At 42.4% G+C, this 19801-nt stretch overlaps 1 protein-coding gene and 1 long non-coding RNA gene across 5 annotated transcripts in view; one reads left to right on the forward strand and one right to left on the reverse strand.

Moving 5' to 3' along the window:
* Positions 1 to 1417: 1417 nt before the first annotated feature.
* On the reverse strand, positions 1418 to 4567 carry LOC146375508 (uncharacterized). The gene is made up of 2 exons (XR_014802116.1): positions 4477 to 4567; positions 1418 to 4344 (listed from the first exon to the last, which is right to left on the reverse strand). It is a non-coding gene; the product is annotated as an uncharacterized LOC146375508 (long non-coding RNA).
* Positions 4568 to 4682: 115 nt separating this feature from the next.
* Positions 4683 to 19801, forward strand: part of hspa12a (heat shock protein family A (Hsp70) member 12A) — a 74969-nt gene continuing 59850 nt past the window's right edge. For 2 of the 4 annotated variants that reach the window (XM_084949605.1, XM_084949608.1), the window contains exon 1: positions 4683 to 5029. In XM_084949605.1, coding sequence (XP_084805731.1) covers positions 4987 to 5029 — 43 coding nt within the window. In that variant the 5' untranslated portion in view covers positions 4683 to 4986. The remainder of the gene's footprint in view (positions 5030 to 19801) is intronic. The other 2 variants (XM_084949607.1, XM_084949609.1) reach the window with 1 other exon arrangement.

The raw sequence follows: 19801 nt of genomic DNA on the forward strand, positions 1-19801 counted from the left end.
ACTTTCATCCCATATTTTGTTAGATAATTTTACTATTCTACTCTTACCAAACTTACCAAGGTTTTTAATCATGCAGTAACTAATTAGATCTGGTGCTGGAGCTGTATTACTTTCTTTAAAGCATTATGTAACTCTGCTATTGAAAACATGACAGTTATCAGTCCTTCATGTTCACCTCTTTCTTGTAGGGCCTCCTTTCCTTTGTGTTTCTGCATTATTTAAACTTTCTATGCTGTGAACTTTGCAAATGTTCCTGTTCGGCTTTACTTTTGTTATCAACTATTTATCTTTCATTATTGGATAACCATACTCTTTCCCGTAGACAGACATATATTTATTAGTTCTCCAGACTCTCTCCAAAGTGTTACAGTATTTCATCCAATATTCCCTCTTATTCCCATTTTAATTATTCTTCTAACTTCTGCCTGTTTCCTTTTAGAGCCTTACATTTTTAACACACATTATTATTATTTTCAGTGTTTTAAATGCTTTATTCCTGGCTTTAATTATGCTTTACATTCTTGTGTCCAACACACAAGAATGTAACACACTAACTTTTCCTTTTTATTACCTCTTTTCTTTGGGATAGACTTTAAAGTTTAACTGATTAATTGGCTGATCAAAATCAACATCTTCCATCTCCATGTTGTCATTATGATGCCCCATAAAATGCTGTGTGAGTTAAGTCACTGCACCAAACTGTTCTCCCTCCAGTCCAAGAAATGGAATTCGTTCCATTTCTCTCTTCTTTAACTTTTTACATGGATTATAAAAATGGATTACTTTGATGCTTCCTTCCTTAGACCATACCTCCACAATCATTACTTCAAATTCTACTGCCATGGTTAGTTTATTATACTTTACTCAATGAACATTGCACATTCTCGTCCATTTCCACCAACTCTGTCTTTAAGTAACCTTCGATAAGAAAATCTAGATTTGGTTTAAACCAATGTTTCTTGTGTACACATGATATCTGGATTTAAATTTAATGAACACATCTGTGCCCTGAAGCGCCTGTCCATTTGCAGTTAAGTTCCTGGCGTTCCATTGAAGGATTAACATTAAGGTATAACGTATGAGTCTGATGAACCTTCTCCATGACTAAGATCCCAGGACAGATCCTTCATATCGGAGAACTGATCTTTTTTGTTTTGGCTTGTTCTGAACCGTTAATGACAAGTTTGACTATTTGGATTCCAGCCTGCTAAGTGCTTTTTCCATCTGGTCCTTGTTCTTTGTACCTCTACATCCTTCCTTCTTGCTGACTATTTTCCTTTCCTTTCCTTCCTTTTTACAACCCGTTTGTAGTTTTGTAGTCATTTACCAAAACGACAGATGGTGAGAATTTGGCGCTTTTTTCCCCAGTACAAAAAAACAAAAAACAACACAACAAATCAAACAAACAAACACCACACCCACTGTAACCATATTAATTTATTTCCTTGTAAATCCATAATCTAATAAGACATAGTACTTTCCTCAAATGACACAGTGTGTAGTGTCTTATAATCCTTATTAGACTGTCTTTGGTAGTATAAATAAGCAGGTCAACTAGTAGTTACAGTATGTAAAAGCTGTTAAAATACAGGTAATATATAATAAATGCTGCACAGTAAGGATCTGTTAGACTCCCACATGTCTAAAACCATAACTGTGACTCATTTAACCAATAAAACTCTTAAAAGTCATAACATAAATCAGCTATGATCATGTAGCTTAATAATAAAACGTTAGAATTATTGGGCAGTCAAGAACGTAGTGTGATTGTTAGTGTGCAGTAAATGTTTATACACAAATGCATATAGTTATCTTAATAATAAATGTAAGTTAATTTCCATCAGTTATAGTCTTCTGTTCATGCATGAGTCACTCAAACGCACCACTTCCAGTACAAGATACAGATTAAGGTGAATGCCCCAGTTCACCTGAAAAGTTTGGTACCAGTGCTGCAGAAAGTGCTGGAGCTGGGAATAACTAAAGTTTCCAGTAGCTAGTGGTGCATCCCCACTGTTCTGACAAACAGAAAGATTTTTGCATTGATTTCTGGAAAATAAATGCCATTTCTAACTTTCATCCTAGAACTGGTGACCGTTTGGATAAAGGATATGTGGACACCACCCAATCATTTCCTGTTCCCACCACTGAGAGGAAGGTGAGAGGTTTTGTAGGCCTGGTTGGATGGTATAGAAACATTTGTGTCCCGATTTGCAGAGAGAGTAATTTGTGTTGAATGACCTCAGCAAGAAATTGGGTCCTAACAAGGTACACTGAACAGAGGAATGTGAGAGAAGCCATAATCCCCCAGTCTGTTCTCCACAGCCTTGACTTTGACAAGCAATCATCCTGCAAACAGACGCAGAAGGCGTTTTTTGTTTGCTGCTCAAAGAGGCCACTGGTGCTCTCAGAGCTGCCATGTTTGCTGGTAAACTGAAACTTTGATCAATAAAAATAAACTTGGGCTGTACTGAATTGAGTCTTTGCCACAGGGCGCCATGGCAAAGACGCCTCTCACAGATACATTGTCCAATCTCGATCAAACTTCTCACGCATGGTAACTTCCTCAACACAATTCAATTGCAATATTTGACAATGGCCACAGCGCCACGTAGCGGGGACAGGAAATGTCACGTATTGCATGTTGGGGTACAGTTTGAAGGTGCATGCCCCCAGCAACCACAAATTTGTCCAGAAAAACATTAAGAAGTTGTTCTTGTGTTACACTGTAAACTGTGAGCTTTCATACAAAAGATACAACCCTGGCAGCATGGAGAGCTTTGATGTTTTGCCACGATGAGCGATATTTCTATAACACATAGAAATCTAGTCCAAACTCCACAGGATGACGGTCCTGCCCTGAACACATTGATATGCCCACTCTCAGCAAAATTTAGAGCGCCACCTACTGGAAACAAGAAATGTCAAGTCAACATGTTGCCACTTAAGAAGCATTACTCCTCCTTCTCTTCTGTAGGGCTAGCTACATGCTGAAGTACTGCAACTAGAACTTTTGGACATCTGCACTGTTCCGGTATCGTGCCCCCCCCCAAAAAACAACACTGGCCCACGTTAACACCCGGCAGCAGCAGCACTCTCTTCAAATGTTTGAAACCCAAAGTATTACGCCTGGTTTGAAAATGTAAAAAGTAGAAAGTATAGATACTTTTGTTAAAATCTAGGATCTAGAAAAACATCAGAAAAATAAATACTCAAGTAGAGACAGCTACCTGAAAATAACGTACCTGCAGTAACGACGTATTTGTACTTCCTTACTTCTCACCTGTATTATAATGCCTTGTATACCATTTCACACGGACTGTCACAATCTGTATGGGGTATGTGAACTGGACCAAAGAGAATCACACACATGTAGAATAATAACCAAACCTAAAATTCTAAAATTCACAGATCTGGTTCATTTTCTCACTGCACAAATTATATATAAGCAATAAATAACCTGCTTCCTGACAATATTCTAAAAATGTTTTCTAAAAGGGAACGGGGATACAATTTGAGGGGAGAATTAAATTTAAAACATCCTCGTATCCGTACAACATTAAAAAGATTTTGCATCTCTGTGTGTGGAGTGAAGCTGTGGAACAGACTAAGTAAAGATATGAAGCAAAGTCCGAGCATGGCACAGTTTAAAAAGCGGTTTAAGGATGTGGTTTTTACAGGGTACAGGGAAGAGGTAGAGATTTGATAGGGTGCTCTTGTCCAATATTTTCATGTGTGTGCGGGTGCACGGGTATGTTGGTATGGGTATATATATATATCTGTAGGTTGTGTATCCTTTGAGGTGTGACTGGGGTTATTGAAAATGTGTATATGTGCGTATGTGTATATACGTATGTATGGATAGATAGAAACATATATGTATATATATAAAAAAAAAATACACATGACATATAATGTAATTGCAAGGAGGTATTTCTGTAGTCTATTGATTACTAGATAGTTGAAAAGGGGTGGGATTAAATAAGCTCATGCTTCTTCCTGCTCCTTTTTGAACATGAAAGTTATTTGTAGTTGTGGTTGCTCGTTTTCCTTTTGTTTTGTTTTGCTTTGTTCATTTGTCTCTTTTAATTCTATGTTGTTGTACTTTTTCAACATGTTCAAAATAAAGATTCAATCAATCAATCAATCAAAACCTAAAGACAGTTAAACAGAAGTATCCATCCATCTTATCCGGACTGGGTCGCAGGGGCAGCAACCTAAGCACAGAAGCCCAGACCTCCCTCTCCCCAGCCACCTCCTCCAGCCTGTCCGGGGAACGCTGAGGCGTTCACCGGCCAGCCGAGAGATAGAATCTCTCCAGCGGGTCCTGGGTCTGCCCCGGGCCTCCTGAAAAACCCAAAACACAATAATAATCAGAAGACTCGGGACCATGACAACAAACATGCAAATGTTTGTTTGTTTTTTAATTAAAGTAATTAAAGTGGAGGGGGGAAAATGATCGACTTGTATGAATCTAACCTGAATGTATTTCACGTATTCACTCGTTTGGTAATTTTTTCATGGGGTTTTAGTTACACTAGTCTGAATGCTGGTACAGTAGGTAGTGGGGGTTACAGCGGTAGTGGGGTACAGTGGGTAGTACTGCATCTTTTGCGGCTGCACCGAGCAAAGCTGCCTCAGACCGGACAGGGGCAGCATTCCTGGTCAGGACAGCCATGAATGTGATGGGAGGGGCGGACAGAGCAGCAGCAGCAAATCTGGGGTCCAACATCCTCTGTGCTGAAGCTTTTCTGCACCTCTCCTGCTTCTAGACCCTCACGAACCTCAGCCCTGTCCACGAATATCTCCAGGTCTTATGCACACAACGATAGGCGGTAAAGCGAAGCTCGGGGGGCACCGCGTTAGTGACGAAAACCACATTTTGTTTGATTTTTCCCCACTTTGGCCCGGTGTGCCTCAGCAACCAGGAAAATTGCTTGGTGTAGCTGTATCGGAGAGAAGGCTCGAGAGGAGGTGAAACTGCGGGACATGATGACCGAGAAAGACGCATCGTCAGAGAAGATAATCACAGGTGAGTTAGCTTATCCCGTAGCCTCTACAAACACCTCTGTCGGTACACGCTGCGGTGCTCTGATAGCAGTTACGCAGCTGCTTTTCGGTGCAGTCGCCTGTCAGACGCGGAACTCTCTGATATTTGTCCGACTGTGGCACTCTGCGCTTCGGTCTAGTTCTGGCCAAAAAGCGTATGCGACACCTTTGCTGCAGTGCAGAGGCTGTGTGCGCTTTGAAACCCTGCCTGGGATTTCCAAGGGCACTCGTGTTGTGCAGGACCTCGCCCGCGGACTTGCACCGAGCAGGAACATGTACGAACGTGGCGATGTTAAAAGTTCTCGCTTTCTCTGGCTCGTGTTTTCCGACTGAGCTCGGCGTGGCAGGTCGTTACCGCAGACACAGACCAGGTCTGTCCTCCATAACGGTGCGGGGTTTGGTCACGTGGCCCATCCCACCGGAGCTGTGACTCAATGCAGCAAAAAAAGAAGTCTGCACCACATCCTCAGGTACTGCTCATCCCCGCCCAGTCGGAGCTGGTACGGCGTGTGATGACGCTGGAGTCCTGAGCTGTGGTTCATATCAGCGGCGTGCATAGAGTCTGCTGTGTTAAAGTTGGTATCAGTGGCTTGAAGTCGGTCATTTTATTATTGCTTGCTGAAATAACAAGGTTCAAGGTTCTTTATTTGTCACATGCATAGTTATACAAGTATAACACACAGTGAAATGTAGCCTGACACGCTCCTCGACATGTGCAAAAATGGGGGGGGGGGGGGGGTAGAGGAAGAACATTATATATATATATATATATATATATATATATATATAAATAGTATATACAGGCCATATAATAGTATAACACAATTGTCAACAGTTCTGTGTGTCGCACTCCAGATGTACATTTAAGCATACCAAGCAACATTTATCAGAATCAGCGCACTTTATTAATCCCTAAGGACATTATGTGGGTTACAGCTGCTCCACTATAGTAACAGAAATATTTAACAATACAATATGTTGCAGATTTACAGACATAAGAAAGACTTTTATTTTGACAGTTTCAACCTGTGGGGTCATCCGGCACCATTTTATACGATGTACCCCCCACCAGCACTTCTCTACCTACAGCATTTTAATGATTTCTTGTATTATATATGAGCTGAAGTTGTGCTGTTTGTGTTGTGACGAGTTTAAATTAGGCAGAAATTCCAGAGCCCGGCTGGTTAGAGTCTGCAGAAGCTCTTTCCTCACAAAAACAAAAGAAAATGAAAAAGCCTGGGCCGGAGACTTGGCAGCTCTCCAGACTTATGTAACGTCACTGAATGAAAGCCATAGAGACTCCACCCTGATGATGTCTCGCAGGAATCAGAGCTTCATAGAACACTTTGGTTGGCTTGGACTCAGCTAAAAACGACTTCTTGTGAGAGTTAATCTCCTAACTTGTGAGGTAATAAAGTCATATTACCATGTGTTTATCTTCCATCTTCACAGCAACACTTTGGTTGGCGATGCTGTACTGGATGAACTTTCGTAGGAGTTCACACAGTTCCCAAAAAATGGAAAGGTTGCCAAAGATACAAACACTTCTTCATGTCGCACTCAGCCATGATAGTCTGCAGCTGAATGATGCCTGATTTGCTCCTCTGGAAGATAGAAGGAAGAAAACAACACTTTGTAAAGTGGCTGAATCAAAAAGACAACATTAGCCTGCTAAGAACATAAAGATTTTTGGTGTTTCAGTCAGTAGTTTACAGATTGACCTAAAAAGGAAAAGATACTTGGATCAGTCCTGGGAGAAGACACAAATCCCTTTGGGCTATGATTCAAGGAATATGGCATAAAAAAACCTTAAACATGTGGCACTACCTGCTGTGGTGGGCCACATGTTTAAGGTTGCCTCGACAGCATTTATTATGTTGTTCCCGCTGTTTGTAGCACTTTCAGTTTCAGGAGCTAAATTAGGCACAAATCGGAGCTTCTATCTGTTGGTAATGTTCTCGTGACATCACACCCAGCCACGTCAGGCATACTAACTACAATTTTACTTCCATAAACAGTATAGACCAGAGTTGAACATTTTCAGAAATATGTTTATGCATATGATGGATTATCTGCCTTCATGCCACCCTAGCCCAGGGGTGGGCAATTCCAGGCCTCGAGGGCCGGTGTCCTGCAGGTTTTAGATCTCACTTTGGGTCAGCACACCTGAATCACATGATTAGTTTGTTACCAGGCCTCTGCAGAACTTCAGGTCATGTTGGCTGTATCCCAATTCAGGGTCTGCAGCCTTAACGGTCCACAAGGGCAGCGTACCCAAAGACCGCTAAGACCGGAACTGCGAGGCTTGTGAAATGGGACGGTCTAGCCTCCGTCGCGCTGCCCAGGTTGCCTAGCAACCATGATACTAACAGCTGGAAATGTTTCATACAGCTTTGTTTGACAGAGATGACGGAGAAAATCTTTTGTTCATTTGTTTCTACATGAGCTTTGATCATTCTCTGTAAATGGTAAATGGCCTGTATTTGTATAGCGCTTTTACTAGTCCCCCCTAGGGACCCCAAAGCGCTTTACACACCCAGTCATCCACCCATTCACACACACATTCACACACTGGTGGAGGCAGCTACAGTTGTAGCCACAGCTGCCCTGGGGCAGGCTGACAGAAGCGAGGCTGCCATATCGCGCCATCGGCTCCTCTGGCCAACACCAGTAGGCGGTAGGTGAAGTGTCTTGCCCAAGGACACAACGACTGAGACTGTCCGAGCCGGGGCTCGAACCGGCAATCTTCCGATTACACGGCGAACTCCTAACTCTTGAGCCACGATCGCCCCCTGTAAGATTAAGCTCAGCTATTGAACGGCGTATATTTTAAAGTAAAGGCTTTAAAACCAAGTTAGTACAAACGTCACTAATGTCACATAACTTTGCCGACATGTGGCCAACAGGAATGTTTTCATGTTCTTCGTTATTGAACATTTGCACATAAATAAGTGACATCATATTCAGTACTTAAAGTTTGCTCTTCGGCCGCCCCTCATCCGCCGTTTTTTTTTCGGCAAAATTATCCACACCCACCGCCGCGCTATGCATTCTGGGATATGTTGGGCCACGAAGTCTACACCGCCACGTCCTTAAAATTCAGGGAAATGAAGGACGCATTTGAGGGCCGCATTTCGAGCAGCCTTTGAATTGGGACAGCCTTCGTCGCGTCGCTGTGACGTAATCGGCCTTAAAATGCGGCCTTTAAGGCTGCAGACCCTGAATTGGGATACAGCCGTTGAGGAGCCGATTTAGCCATTTAAATCAGCTGTGTTTGTTCAAGGACACATCTAAAACCTGCAGGGACACCGGCCCTCGAGGCCTGGAGTTGCCCACCCCTGCCCTGGCCTTAGGATCCTCTGCTGTCACACCAACCCTCCGCATTTCCTTTTCCTCCTCCCCTCTCTCTTCCTTTGTCTTTGGCTAAAAGTAGCACAGTTTCCACCGTGGTGGTCATTGTTGATCCAGGCCTTGACTGATCCAGTGTGGAAATGTTAGCGATTATCAGCATGTTTGATTTGTCAGAGATGCTGGATGCCTTTCCTGGTACAACCCATGCTGGGTTTAGGAGCAATACTAAAAGTACGCTGGCTTGTGGCTCCCTCATTATATTGGGGTGGGGTCTTGGCTCTATATACTAGACCAAAAACAACTTGCTAATGGCCAACCTACCACTGGCCTGGACTCACTGTGTGAATTAATAAACAGGGGTTTCTGCCATGGCGGCTCGTATGCCTGTGTGCTGCTGAGGCCATGGAAGGCTGGCTGAGGTAACGCTGTGCAGTTATTACATTGAATGACCATATATACATTTTTTCCCCCTGTGGGCCTTTTGGTATTTCAGCAGTTTTCTGAGCTCTGTGCTGTGGGGTCACTGTGGGCTGTTTGTTATGACAGTGAGGATAACGAGTGGGGATAGCTGGGTCCTGGAGAGAGAGAAGCACCTCACACATGTAGACCTACCCAGTAGACCTACCCACACACACACACACACACACAGAGACACACACAGAGACACACACACACACACGCAAACACAGACACAGATACAGACACACACACACACACACACAGACACACACACAGAGACACACACAGAGACACAAACACACAGAAACACACAGAAACACACAGACACACACAGACACAAACACACAAACACACACAGACACACACACAGACGCAAACACACAGACACACACACGCACACACACACACAAACACACACACAGAAACACACAGACACACACACGCACACACACACACAAACACACACACAGAAACACACACACACAAACACACAGACACACACACACACACAGAAACACAGAAACACAGAAACACACAGACACACACAGAAACACACACACACAAACACACAGACACACACACACACACAGAAACACAGAAACACAGAAACACACAGACACACATACAGACACACAGAAACACACAGACACACACAGACACAAACACACAGACACACACACACACACAGAAACACAGAAACACACAGACACACACAGACACAAACACACAGACACACACACACACACAGAAACACAGAAACACACAGACACACATACAGACACAAACACACAGAAACACACAGACACACACACGCACACACACACAAACACACACACACAAACACACAGACAGACACACACACACAGACACACACACACAAACACACACACACAAACACACAGACACACACACACACACAAACACACATAGACACACAAACACAGACACACACACACACAAACACACACAAACACAAACACACAGACACACACACTTGGAGGATAGCTTGTTTCCTCTCCTGCATCTGCGATCTCATTTTTCAAAACTAACAATAATAACAATAATAATAATAATAATAATAATAACAATAATAACAATAACAACAACAACAATAATAATAATAACAATAATAACAACAACAACAACAACAATTCAATTCAATTCAATTCAATTTTATTTATATAGCGCCAAATCACAACAAAAGTCGCCTCAAGGCGCTTCAACAACAACAACAACAACAACAATAATAATAATAATAATAATAATAATAACAATAATAACAATAATAATAACAATAATAACAACAACAATAATAACAATAATAATAATGACAGCGTTAACAGAAAGTTTCGGCCTAGATTAACAGATTTCTCAACAATGATGCTTCATTTGTGACACATGTGTTCCCACGCCTCATCACTTCTATTTGGAAGTGTCTGAAAAAGGTGCAGTGTATGTGTGAAATGTTTGTATCATCTGAATGTGATGAAGGGAGTTACTAATCCAGGGCCTGTGTTATTCATAGCAGTACAAACAGTGAGAAATCTCAACAACAGTCACCTCAAGGTGGTTTATATTGTAAGGTAAAGACCTACAACAATACAGAGAAAACCCCCCAAAATCAGACGACCCCCAAATGAACAAGCGCTTTGTGGACACTGGAAAGGATGAATACATAAAGAAGCAAACCCCACATAACCAGTCACTCCAGATATTTTTGCCACCATCCCTCAGGTGACGTTACACGGCTACAACATGGAGGCGTGGTCCTGTGGATCTTATAATCAAATAAGGTCATTATAGTTAACGAAAACTAAAGCCAAAATTAGATGTGCAACAACGTTTTAGTTAACTAAAATCAAACTGATGTGATTTTGAAGCACTGGCTTTGATGGACATGTTTATTGAGACGTTAGGTGTTACCAGACTGGGAGTCAGCTGCTTTGAAACAGTTTTGTGTTTTTATTGTAATACCTATATTTTTCCTAAATCTGCCCCGAGGCATTTGCCATCCATACAATAATAATTACAAGGACTAATATCAACACTGAAACTATTAAAGCTGAACTAAAACAAGCAAACTCACTCTGGAAACTAAGAACAAATCCAGAAGTCCAAACAAACATGAAGAACAAAGTAGGAACAGACTGCATCACACACATGCATCGGGGTGTTGTGGGTATCATGCCCAAGCTTACTTTGACATGTAGGTGTGGAGAGCCAGGGGTCAGATGGCCCTACAACCTGAGCCATAGCCACACCTTACAATACAAACACAAAACTATATTCACTCTCACATGGAAAAAATCACTTATCTTCCTTAAAAGCAGTTGGTCCTCAGCAGGAGCTACTGCTTGTGGAAAGCATTGTCAGAAACACTTTGCACATTTCTTTCTCATGTTTAACTGTCAACTGTAACTTGGTGTTCACTCAGTTATAAGTCATTCCTAAGCATGGATGGATGAGTGTGGGAGCTTTCAGAGCCAGTGTGTTACCTGCACTAGGCCAATGCAGGCCACACCCCATGGAGAAAGGATGTAGCGATGATACTTAGCCCCTTCTACTTACGGTTAGAAGGGGCTTTGTGGAACTTAACCTCAAAATACATATAAAGACATTTGTTAATCAATCACCGCCCTGCCTGAGCAAAACACCAAAAAGAGGGAGGAGGAGAATCATCCCACTCCCATAAAGATGTGCCGTGGAATGCTGGAGAGTAAATGGGAGCCAGAGGCTGTTCCCAGGATTCATTCTCTGACATAATCCATGTGTTGAGGGAGGGGCTGATCTGCAGCGGAGCGGGTCACAGGATGGGGGAGGGGCTTCTGTCAGGCAATCAGATAGTAAGTTTTCTGGAGGGAGTGCGGAAACAGCGCTCATTTGGAAACAAAACATTGTTAGGACGTCTGCGTTGTGCCGTATTCCTACACGACTCTTAACATTCTGTCTTCTTTTGCACTGCCCAGTTAAACAGCGTGATTCTACAAACTATACAAAACTATACAGTCATCAGTTTGTTAGTTCTTATACCGCGCTTTTCTACTGAGCACTCACAGCACTTTGTACAACATGCCTCATTCACACAGGCACCTTTTCTTGTCTGTCTAATATTCACACTCCAATCAGAGAGCTGTTTGGGTCAGTGTCTTGCTCAAGGATATTTGGAGACTAGAGCAGCCAGAGATTGAACCACCAACCTTACTAATAGTAATACTTTCACTATTATGTTTTAATAGTAGAAAACCTCTCAGAAAAACCATTTTGAAGTGTCATGTGTAGTAAATGCTAGTTTCAGCTGGTGACTATAATGAACATTGTGTATTTAACAGTCAGTGAGCACTGTGGCAGAGACCACTGCCATCAGACGAGAAAGGTTTCAGGACATTTTCTTAACAAAAACATCAGAACAGAGTTGTGTGTTGATAATCACACTACCAGTCAAAAGTTTTACAACACCTCATTTTTTCCAGTTTTTTATTGAAAATTACTCGGTTTAATGTCTCATTGCACTCTGAAATGAAAGCATGGTACAAATAAACAACTGGAGTTAAAAAATAAATCATGGAATTAGTTTACAGACCAAAATGCTTTGCTTTCACTCTTCTGTCCAGTTCATCCTAAACCAGCTCGATGGGGTTTAAGTCTGGAGCCTGTGCTGGACACTCCGTGTTTCCAAACTTACCGTCTTGTTCTTTTTTCCTGAGGTGGTTCTGGCACAGCTTGGACTTATGTTTTGGGTCATTATCTTGCTGTAGGATGAAGCCCTGACCAACTAGGTGCATACCAGAGGGTCCTGCATGGAGCTGCAGAATGCTGTGGTTTTGGTTCAGGGAGCCTCTCACTCTGTACGAGTCACCGACCCTGGATCCAGCAAACAGCCCCAGACTGTCACACTTCCTCCTCCATGTTTGACAGTTGATGCCACACACTGTGGACCCATCCTTTCACCTACTCCACGGTGTACAAATGAATTGATGAACTGAAGATTTCAAATTTTGATTCATCAGTCCATAATACCTTCTTCCAGTCTTCAGTGGTCCAATGTTTCATGGCCCAGACAAGCCTCTTCGTCTTATTCTGTCTTACCAATGGCTTTCTTGCTGCAGCTCGTCCTGTGAGCCGCCTATCACTGATTCAGTTGTGTCTTAGGGTCTGCCAGACCTCTTCCTGCCAGAGTTCGTTTCTGAGTGCCTGTACTCACTGACACCTTGACTTTCTTTGCAGTCTCTCTGCAGGACAGACTGACATTTATAAGTATTATGATGGTCTGTCTCTCTTCCATTGTTAATTGCCTTTTTCTCACCACTTCTGTACCAAAACACTACTTTCTGCAGTACAATACTGTTCAGCTGATGCTCATGAGGGTCTGGTACCACAGTGTGTTCAACACTGCTTTATGCAGACAGAGGGGGCTGGAAGTAATCCAGAAAAGTTGGACCAGCTGTAGGAATTAGTAGCACCAGCTTACAAGACTTGATCAACCTCCATTGCTGCAGAACAGCTTTAAACTGTTAACCTCTGGCAGTTCACCACTTACCTTTGGTCCATTTCAAGCTGTTGATTGGACCTGAACAACTTGAATTGCAATAAACAGCTGGAAGAACTGGGCTGTTCTGAAACCTATGACAGGTTGTGTATATATAAACTCTAAAATAACACGTTTTGTAAATTGCTTTGTAAATTTTAGAACAGAACATTTAATTGTCAGTAGATATATGCTGCATCAGAAAATAATGTTTACACTTGCAGCTACTGTTCATGTTCATACTATAACAAGTTTTTCAGAACTATACAGGCTATACTTTAGACTAATCAGTCGTTTATGCTAGCCATTTAGCACACAGGTATCAGATGTTTATGCTGCCCCGGGTTCTAGTCTATGTTACTTACAAAGCTGTGGACTGTTGGATACATTTAACATGTTGTGTTGTACTAAGCTATTGTTATTGTTACAGAATCTGTGGATGTCGGTTTATGTGTTTTCTTGGTTCTGTAGTACAGCAGAGCACCAACAAATACTGTCAGCTTTACCCTAACCCTGCTCTAGGTTACAGCCATTGCGAATCTGTCCCACAAATGTGAAGCCTCGTTGCCTAGTTATGAATATTTCCTCAGTCTTAAATAATTCATGCTGTGTTTCAATATGCACACATTCCAGGAAACGCAGGGCTGCAGAATCTAAAAACATGCATGTGATACAGTAAGAGAACTCCAGACATGCTAACTATGAACAGGCTCCTGTTAATGCAGGTTTGATGGAGTCAAAAATAACTCCAGGTAATGATGAAATGGATATCAGCGGTCTATTTTTATCTAACCTGGGTGTAGGGAATTATCTTCCGTGCTCAGCCCATATCTGAGTGCAGCTTTTGTTCATTTCAGTTCTTCCATTACAGACAGGCAGGAAGGAAAGCCATTGTTCTGCAGAGAGTTTGAAGGAATTTCCTTAGTGTGACCTCTTCAGGAGGCTGCGTTCTTTCTGTCTGCCATCTTTCTACATCGTTACTTATAGAAGTCTTTATTTTAGTGTACAACAAATTGGGTCTTTCAAATCTAAATATTACACTAGAGGTTATGATGTCTGTGGCTACTTTAAGTTTTAAAATGTGAATCGAGTTTGAAGTACTTGGTGTAAGAAAAGAAATGTAAAGGGTAGCTGGCAGTCTCTAATCATATTACTGTGACCACTGAGCAGGTGGCTAAAGTTCCTGGTAAAAAGAATTCAGATCCAAATGTTATTGGACATCACCTGAAAACTTAAATGTTAATATAAAAATGTGAAAGGCTAAGAGGGGCTAAGGCCAGGAGCGCTTAGGAAGCAAGTGGGTGTTGGATATGAGGATTTGCTGCAGACACAGACCTACACGACACCGCTGCCTGAGAGGGTGCTTTTGGTCCGGTGGTATGAGCCATTTCAGTTAGACATGTTGGTGCCAGCCCTACTAAACGTGATCGCCGATGCAGTGTAAAGGGTCATCATACCAAACGCAGTGGTACAGGGATGCACTTTTTCCTGTTCAGGTGTGATAGTATAGCCGTAGTACTGATCCAATACCAGTGTGATTCCTCAGTATGAAGAAGCCCTCAGACTGCCTGTGTTATGGCTGTTTTGGTACCATTGTCATGTCACAGGGGTTGTATTGGAAAGATAAAAAGTATGTTGTACAGCTCTCTCTCCATGCCCTTTCATATAATATGGCTTCTTGAAAAAAACATTCAATGTCAGCTTTGACTTTGTGCTCTAATAATGAAGGTCGTCCAGAGAGGTGGGCCACAGAGAGACTGGAAGTCCCCCAGCTTCCCCTGTCATCACCTCTGAGAGGGTTAAAGGCTCTAAAACAGTCGTTAAAAAGATTAGTGTCGGACATCTGTGTGTGTGTGTGGACGCGATCCAGCTTTGTGTGTGTGCGCGCGCGCGCATGTCTGTGTGTGTGTGTGTGTGTGTGTGTGTGTGTGTGCGTGCGCGCGCATGTCTGTGTGTGTGTGTGTGTGTCTGTGTGTGTGCGTGTGTGTGCGCATGCATGTCTGTGTGTGTGTGTGACTTTTAAAGTGTATGATTTAAGAAAAGGAAGCTGCATTGGCTTTACTGCAACTGACAAACACGGGGGAATACTTTATTTTACATTTTAAAAGTAGGGGGGGTGTGGTCTGCGGTGCAGGGAGGGCGGACGCACCTGCACGCCATCCGTAATCACGCCCACCGAGTTAAAAACACGGGGACTCAGGGGTTGGTGTGTTGTTGTGGTGTGATGTGATTTGAATACAATGGCTCTAAATGACGATCTGTGGTCCCGCCGTGTGATGTTAAAATGAATCTTAATGTGAAAAGGTGCTAAAGACACAAACTAAATGAAACATGAAGTGAATTATATCCATGTGGTTGAATGTTCAGATGATTTTTCTTCTCACCTTTGTTGTGTTAGATTATAGATTTAATAAGATGGGTGCATCGTCAGGCCTGGACCTGCTCCAGCCTGGACCTGCTCCAGCCTTTCTCCTTCAAAGGACAAGAGAATAATCTGCATTAGCTCAGAGTAGGTTAATTACATCAGTGTAGCTCCATTCATTTGGCGTTTGCTTTATTAATCTGCTTTAATAAATATCCTTTAATTAAAGTGTAAACTGGGCAGCACAGTGGTTAGCACTGTTGCCACACAACAGTCCTGAGTTCAATTCCACCATCAGGCCGGGGTCTTTCTGTGTGGAGTTTGCATGTTCTCCCCGTGTTTGCGTGGGTTCCCTCCGGGTACTCCGGCTTCCTCCCACCGTCCAGAGACATGCAGTTAGTGGGGATAGGTTAATCGATTAATCCAAATTGCCCATAGGTGTGAATGTGAGTGTGAAGGATTGTCTGTCTCTGTGTGTTGGCCCTGCGACACACTGGCGACCTGTCCTGGGTGTACCCTGCCTCTCGCCCAATGACAGCTGGGATAGGCTCCAGCACCCCTGCGACCCTGAAAAGGAGAAGTGGAAGCAGCTGGATGGATGTATAAAGTGTAAATTGTGGAGGAAAGAGAGGAAACAGCAGAAGATATTCATAGGCTATCAAATCAAATATGGTTAACTTGCATTTCATTTACAAAAAAGGGAACAGTTTCTTTTTTATCATAGTTTCATTTTAGTACAGAAAAAGTTATTTATTGACCTGCTCGCCGTCAGACTCATCTGGGCCTTGTTTTTGGCACAAAAGCCACATTTCTCACTGATGCAGGAGAAGCATTAAAATCTATGTGAATGTGACCCCTGAGCAGTGTAGCAACACTGTGTGAAAGGGAATTTCTCCATGCCAGTAAACAAGCCGAACAAAAAGCACAATGACACAAATGCAAGAATCACTTGTTTCCACTTCTGCCAACTAGAGCTTATGTTCTAAGTGTTCCTTAGATGAGACAAAAATGGGAAAAGAAACAGAAAGAGGAGTGTGAGTGTGAACCAAACAGATTAGTTTGTTAAGTAAATTAGTGATGAGATGTTTAAAACAGGCAGGAACTAAACTCAGGGAGCTGTGAGGGGTGGAGACATGCTGCTAAGAGAAGATGGGAGCTGAAATCTCATGTTGCTCGTTTCATCTTTCCCATTAATAATGATGTCATGTAGTATGACTCAGGATCATCGCGGGAGAAGAGTTTAAGGAGATATTCAATCTCATGTTCATCATCTTATTTACTGAGTGATAGAGAAATATATTACAAGCTGAGAGGAAGGACCTCATAATGCCTTTGTTATGATTTGTGAGCTGGTTCATGGACTGATTCTTATATTGCACTTTTCTGCTCGACCTGATCACTCACAGCACTTTGTACAACCTGCCCCATTCACCCAATCACACAGGCACTTTCTGCTGATGAGCCACGCCCAGTCACGAAGCACAACTACAGTCTTTCACAGTCGTTCTGCTTCAAAGCCACATGGTCAATTATTTAATGGCGGTGAGCAGGAAGGGAGAAGGGACGACTAGGACCTCAACGCTATAATGTTATCATCAGATGAAGATGCAAAATTCAAAAGAGGAGACCATGTAGAGGTAACAGTGCACATGAATATAGTGATTAGAACTAAGTTAGAACTTGTTACTTTTAAAGTGCTGGACTAACCTTTTATACTAATGAGGATCAATATCTTTAATACTGTTTTACCTTTACTGTTATACAAAGGGTTCAGAAGGGAGTGTCCACAGATTAGATTTTAATTGAAGGATATTTATTAAAGTAATTTAGCAAATTTAGCCACAGCAGGATCAAATAATTCAAGATTCAAAGTGTTTATTGTCATGTGCACAAAGAAATCATTTCTCTGTACAATGAAAGTCTTTCTCTGCTGTCCACACATTAATATGTGCAAACAGAACTACAACAGATAAAATACAAATAGTATAAATAAATTAATGGAGACAAAAATTGAAGTGTTAAAAAGATGTGTGTGCAAAAGAGCTATGAGCTCAATATGCTGGTTTAATATGTGAGATGACCTGATGTGCAAAAATTATTATTACTGTTAAAATATGTCAGCTGTTCAAGAGTCTGACAGCAGTGAGGAGGAAGGAGTTGTTGAGTCGGGACGTTCTGGATTTCACACTGTGTGGGGGTGTGTGGGGGTCTTTGAGGGTTTGTATTTTGGTTTGAGTCCACCTTGTTACTTTAAAGTTGAGTCCTTGTCCTTAGGTTGTTACGGTTAGCTTTTGGTTGTTGGATCTCCCCGTGTCTTTGCTCCTGTATCTTCCTCTGTGTGTCTGTGTTCATATAGCTCTGAGTTCCTGTACCTTGTTATCCCTGTGCCCTCTCTCGCCCTCCTCTCTGCATCTCTGTGTTCTTCCTGTGTTACGTTTAAGGTCCGCGTCTTGGGTCAGTATTTTCAGTTCCGTGTCCTTCCTGTCTCGTTTTGCGTACTTGTCCTCAGCTGTGCTCCCCGTGTGTTCCCACTTCCCTCATTACCTTCGGTGTATTTATGTCAGAATCTCCCTCTGTTCTGTGTCGCTTCGTCCCTCACTGTTGTGGGCATTTCCCTGTGGTTTCCCCGCCTCCTTGTGAGTTAGTTTTAGTTCTTCCCAGTGTACTTTCGTATCGCCTTTGCCTTTCTGTTAAGAAAGTCGTGTTTTGAGTTTGACCTCCCATTTACGAGTCCAGCATTTGGGTCCAATCCTGCCTGCCTGCATACATCATGACACTTTGTCCCTTCCAGTGATCACTGCAGTGTCGTCCGCGAACTTCGGTATGGTGTTATCCCTATTGGAGGCAACACAGTGTGGGTCTGCAGGGTGTAGAGGATGGGACATATAGTCACAAAATAATGATTAAATCACCTAAGTGTAGTTATCTAATTAACTTACTCTGAGCTGATCAGTTAGTGAGCCAACATAATCCCTCTCAATCCAGTTATATCGAAATATTTACTTCTTTAAAACTTTATCACTCACAGTTTACTCAATACAACTACACACACACACACACACACACACACACACACACACACACACACACACACACACACAAACAATCCCTGTGTGAAAAACATTTGAGAAAAGGAACATCATATCAACAGTGAAATGTGGTTGGTGTTATCTTTGGCTAATATTTAAACTTGTTTGATGATCTGAAACATTTAAGTGTGACCAACATATAAAAAGGAAAACAGGAAGGGGACATGTACGTAGGAGCGCGTACGTAGGAGCGCGTACGTAGGAGCGCGTACGTAGGAGCGCGTACGTAGGAGCGCGTACGTAGGAGCGCGTACGTAGAAGCATGTACGTAGGAGCACGTACGTAGGAGCGTGTACGTAGGAGCACGTACGTAGGAGCGCGTACGTAGGAGCATGCAGTGGCTGTAATTGCTGAAAGGCTGTTTCGGCACGACCAGCACGACTGTGCGTGGGGGTCTCTGCATAGCTGCTATGAATGTGTGCTCAGATGGTAGAAGAAACAGCACATTCTCTCCTCGTGCTCATTTTGTTTTTGCCCCTGATGAATGTGGCTCTTTGATAGCTGATGTGTTTTGTGTTTGTGCCCTCTGGTTTGCTTCAGTGAGTTTAATGAGGTCCCCCTTCTGCTATTGTAATGGCTGCCAATCTTTGTGTGTGTCTCATCTTTGCATTTTCATATGCTGCTATTTTCTATCAAGAATCTTCTGTTTCTGTTTAGTGCGAACTTTGATTTGTTTTTGAGTTTATGACAGTGAAAAGTGAACTAACACACATAATAGGGTCAGGTTAGGTTGTTGGTAAGATTGGCTGTCGAGTAAGAAATAAAGGCTCTTTAATTTCTTTATGGTATGTAGTATGGTGGAGAGATGGAACCACAAATCCAGAACAAATGCATTTCATGAAAGTTATAAATGATTTTATAAGTATTTGAATCCCAAGCAAAACACAACTTGGCACATGGTGGAGAAACCCTTGCTGGTTAGCACAGTGGTAAGATGTTTCTTTTGGATGGTGTGCAGTGATCTGAGGA

This window comes from Perissodus microlepis, chromosome 13 (assembly GCF_051167445.1).
Source record: "Perissodus microlepis isolate ML-2025 ecotype Zambia chromosome 13, ASM5116744v1, whole genome shotgun sequence".
NCBI classification, from domain to species: domain Eukaryota; kingdom Metazoa; phylum Chordata; class Actinopteri; order Cichliformes; family Cichlidae; genus Perissodus; species Perissodus microlepis.